At 29.1% G+C, this 3,930-nt stretch overlaps 1 protein-coding gene across 4 annotated transcripts in view; it reads right to left on the bottom strand.

Annotated features, from left to right (window-relative positions):
• Positions 1-2,531, bottom strand: part of LOC107606463 (cellulose synthase-like protein E6) — a 19,767-nt gene extending 17,236 nt beyond the window's left edge. Inside the window, exons 1-4 of one of the 4 annotated variants that reach the window (XM_021106869.1) lie at positions 2,138-2,270; positions 1,810-1,898; positions 530-869; positions 20-160 (exon numbers count right to left, since the gene is read on the bottom strand). In XM_021106869.1, coding sequence (XP_020962528.1) covers positions 20-160; positions 530-853 — 465 coding nt within the window. In that variant the 5' untranslated portion in view covers positions 854-869; positions 1,810-1,898; positions 2,138-2,270. Of the gene's footprint in view, positions 1-19; positions 161-529; positions 870-1,809; positions 1,902-2,137 lie in introns of all 4 variants that reach the window. The other 3 variants (XM_021106870.1, XM_021106867.1, XM_021106868.1) reach the window with 3 other exon arrangements.

The following is a 3,930-nucleotide window of genomic DNA, read 5'->3' as shown; positions in this document are numbered from 1 at the left end:
AATTTAGCTATATATATACCTGCACGATAGACTGATGGTCCTGCTTTTTGGTTTTCGAACTCCATTCTTTGAAACCTTTGTGAAAATTCCTCTCACCATCTGCAACCTTACCCTTTGCTAATGTTGTTTCAATATCACTTTTCATTTCTTCGTATAATTTCTGCCATATAATTTTTTTCAATGCAAAATTATTGAAACGCTTCATCAAATACATACATATATATATATATAATTATGTATTATATTTTGCAATAATAAAAGTAATTAAGATCTAATGCTTAAACATTACTAATATACATAAACATATAAATTAATTTAATGATAATAATAATATAAAAAAGGTATTATCGGTACATTTTTAAAAATTATTTGTTGATACATTCAAATACACGATGAAAAGTTCCAAATTTTTATTATTACTCAAACCATGTGTTCAAATATTTAATTTTCAAGGGAAAAAGGCTTATTTAATAATTTTGTCATCATCAATATTTTAATTTTATTTTAAAAAATATCACTACATACATACCTTGATAAATAACCATTGTTTGTGAAAGTCATCATGATCATGATGATGGCTATGATAATTATGATTTAGGGGCGAAAAAAAAGCGTGAGGTGACCTAGTTTGAAGATTGAATTTTCGGCAGAATGGCAACCAATGTTTTGAGAAAATGGAAGCTTTGAAGAGTGCATAGAATGTTAACTCTGATCCTCCATCATCAGAGAGATACACACTCAACTTATTTGAAGGATAATTGTATGCCATTGCTGATAATATTGTGTTAATCACCATTAATGGTGGCTCTAATTTTGGGTCAGCTGTGCACACAAAAATGTCCACCCCTGGCATTTTCTCTTCATCATATCTGCATATATAACAACATATACAAATTTTACGATATCTAATAATTTTGTTAATAATAAAAAATTATTTATATATTTAATTATATTTTAACTGTCTGAACTTATTCTATTAATATATCAAAACTTTTACAAGAATTTGTGTTTATTTTATAACAAGCTAAGTCAAATCATGCTAAATACAAATTAGACTGCAAGCTCCTAACAGACCGCTTGATCTATTTTCATTCCTAATTATGGGCTATATGGATTGGGCTATGGATAGGGCTGACATTTGGTAGGGTATGGTAGGGTATCCGTGGGTTGAGAATCTCTCAACCCTAACCCTACCTGCACCCTAAAATTTTAAACCTTACTCTATCCTATCTTACTCGTAAAAATATCAAATTTTTTTAAAATAAATATAAAATTCAATCATTTTGAATTTTATACATATTAATAACATAAAAAATAAAAAACTAATGCTTTAAATTACTAAATTAACTAACTAGTTTTAATGGTTGTTTATTTATTGTAAGTCATTATACAAAGGAGATTGTAAGTTCAACTTTCACTTCCTTCACTATATACCAATTTTTTATAAAATATGTGTTATATATGAAGTGGTGGTAAAATAGGATAGAGTACATTCTAAATCCGTATCCTACCCTACCCGCAGACATACTCAAATTCTATCCTACTTTATCCGAAGCGAGTCGGGTAGTCTACCCTATTTGAATGGGTTGGATACCCGCAGGTAAGGATGAGTTTAGAGCATGGTGCTTCTTTCAATGCAAAACTGATTCTACTGAGGTTTATCTTTTAGTAAATCAAGAGAATATGCTGATACAGCATGTAGAATATGATTTTTTTTAAAGAATTTTTTTTTATTTAAAGATGTGTAATCAAGCCTCATTCAGATTTGTACTAATTCACTATGATACTAATAAAGTGATAGACTCCAACCTTTAGATGATTGGCTTTCTCTCATGCAGCAGGACATAGCTTAGGCTTCTTTTGTTTTTTCTTTCTTGTCTTCCGTTTCTTTTGTCTTTCTTCTTTCCAATACCAAACAATTAAAAAAAGCAACTAAACACCGATGAGAGAGATGTTCAAACATGGAGATGGCTATGTGATATGATGGGGAATTAATTAATGTTAACACATAATTAGAAAGAGCACTAATTAATACTTGAGAAGTTTAGAGAAAGGGACTAGGAATAGAAAGCTAATAAATTAAGGTTGAATAATATAGTAATGATGAATATATTCATAGAAACCTTATTTATATTACCTTTGTAAAAGGGTATGTTTGGATGGAGATTGAAAAGCTATTCTCCAACGAACAGATTGAGTGATGATCCAATACAATCCAAACAAAATCTCAGACACCAACATAACAATCCATGCCCATGATTCTGTTCTTGTTGCTGTTGGGAAGTTTGTTACTCTGTAGAACAAAATCAAAGATATGGATACCAATATTGTTGATGCAAACAACTTGTAAGCACCTCTGAATCTTGCTTCTTTTGTCTCAAACAATAAAGGAGCACCAACAATAATTTCATCATCTTCTTTTTCTCTCATCTTGATTTCTCTCTTTTTCCCCTCTCTCTCTCTCTCTGAAAAGACACACACTCTCTCACTCACACTTTGATGAAATGAAGATGAAGGTGTTGTAATTTGTTTGGCTATGCTACTATATATGCTGCAAATTATATATTAAGAATATAACATTTGTTTTAGGAAAAGTATATGGAACCAACTTTAAATCAGGCAAAAATAGAACAACTTAATTAATTATAAATATAATAATTAGTTTTATTTATTTATGATTTAAAATATTGGTTATTAAATGTTTCACTACATTCAAATTAGGAGGAAATGTATCATTGCAACGTGAATCATGGAAATTGATCTCTTCATCCTCCTCCTCTCTTCAAATGCCTAAAACATGATAAATCAGAAAACAGATTCAAAATCATCCAATTTATAAAGAAAAAAAAAATCCTAATATATAGTATAAACACCGTACACGTAAAAATTTTGGATTCACCCAAAAATATTTGGTTGATTTTTGGCTGAACCATCTTAATTCCTAGCATTATTGTTTGTTTTATTTATCACCTTAGCTTTTTCAATTCTTTTTTAATATTAATGTATATATTTTACTATCTGGTTATTATGATAAAAGTAGTATTATTATATGAATTATATATATTAGAAAATGATTTTATTGACTAAAAGAGAAAAATTTATAATATAGCTAGCTAGACAATAAAGATCAAATTAACCCAAGAAATAGAATATTATTCTATCAAAGTTACAAAAAGTAATTACCTAATAAAGTAATAATCCAATCTTAGGAAAGAATATTAAATTAAAAGAAGAAGAACGTTGAAAAAAAACAGAACTAAGACATTATAAAATTCATTTTCAAGTGACGTTGCAAATGCAATTAAGGATATCATAGGCAAATCTTGTTTTCAAACATGAAATCACTACGGTTGATCCGAATCCTCTACAAAGTTAAAATGGTCAAATCCAATTATTCAACAAAAATCGCACGTGATGATCTAAGAGAGAGATAGAAAGAGAGAGAGAGTCATTGTTATCTAAACATAATAATGTCCAAACATACATTTGATAAGAGTCATTGTTATTATTTATTGAAGTGACAATGCAATAATGCAAAGCCAGCAAAGGTCATAGTCAGAACACTTGCTGAGTTGTTATGTTATGTGGATTGTTAGAATGTTATAATTAAATGTGAAATTGTTTAACTAGAGAAACAGAGATTGGACCGTCCAATTTATTAGAGGTACAGAAATTGGACCGTCCGATTTTTAGAGGTACACAAATCGGACTGTCCGATTTGTAGAGGTACAGAAATCGAACCGTCCGATTTGTGGTAAAAAAATTAAAAAATTTGAGGTATAGAAATTGGACCCTCCGATTTGTGTACTTTTCCAATTTTAAAAACACAAAAAATTATAATGTTAAGATATATCACCACTTCTACTTCCATAACAAAAAAAATTAGCCGTTTACGTCTTACATACATTTTGGATACCATATTTATTCATA

The sequence above is a fragment of the Arachis ipaensis genome, chromosome B07, assembly GCF_000816755.2.
Source record: "Arachis ipaensis cultivar K30076 chromosome B07, Araip1.1, whole genome shotgun sequence".
Lineage (NCBI taxonomy): Eukaryota > Viridiplantae > Streptophyta > Magnoliopsida > Fabales > Fabaceae > Arachis > Arachis ipaensis.
This window is presented reverse-complemented; position numbering and strand designations above follow the sequence as displayed.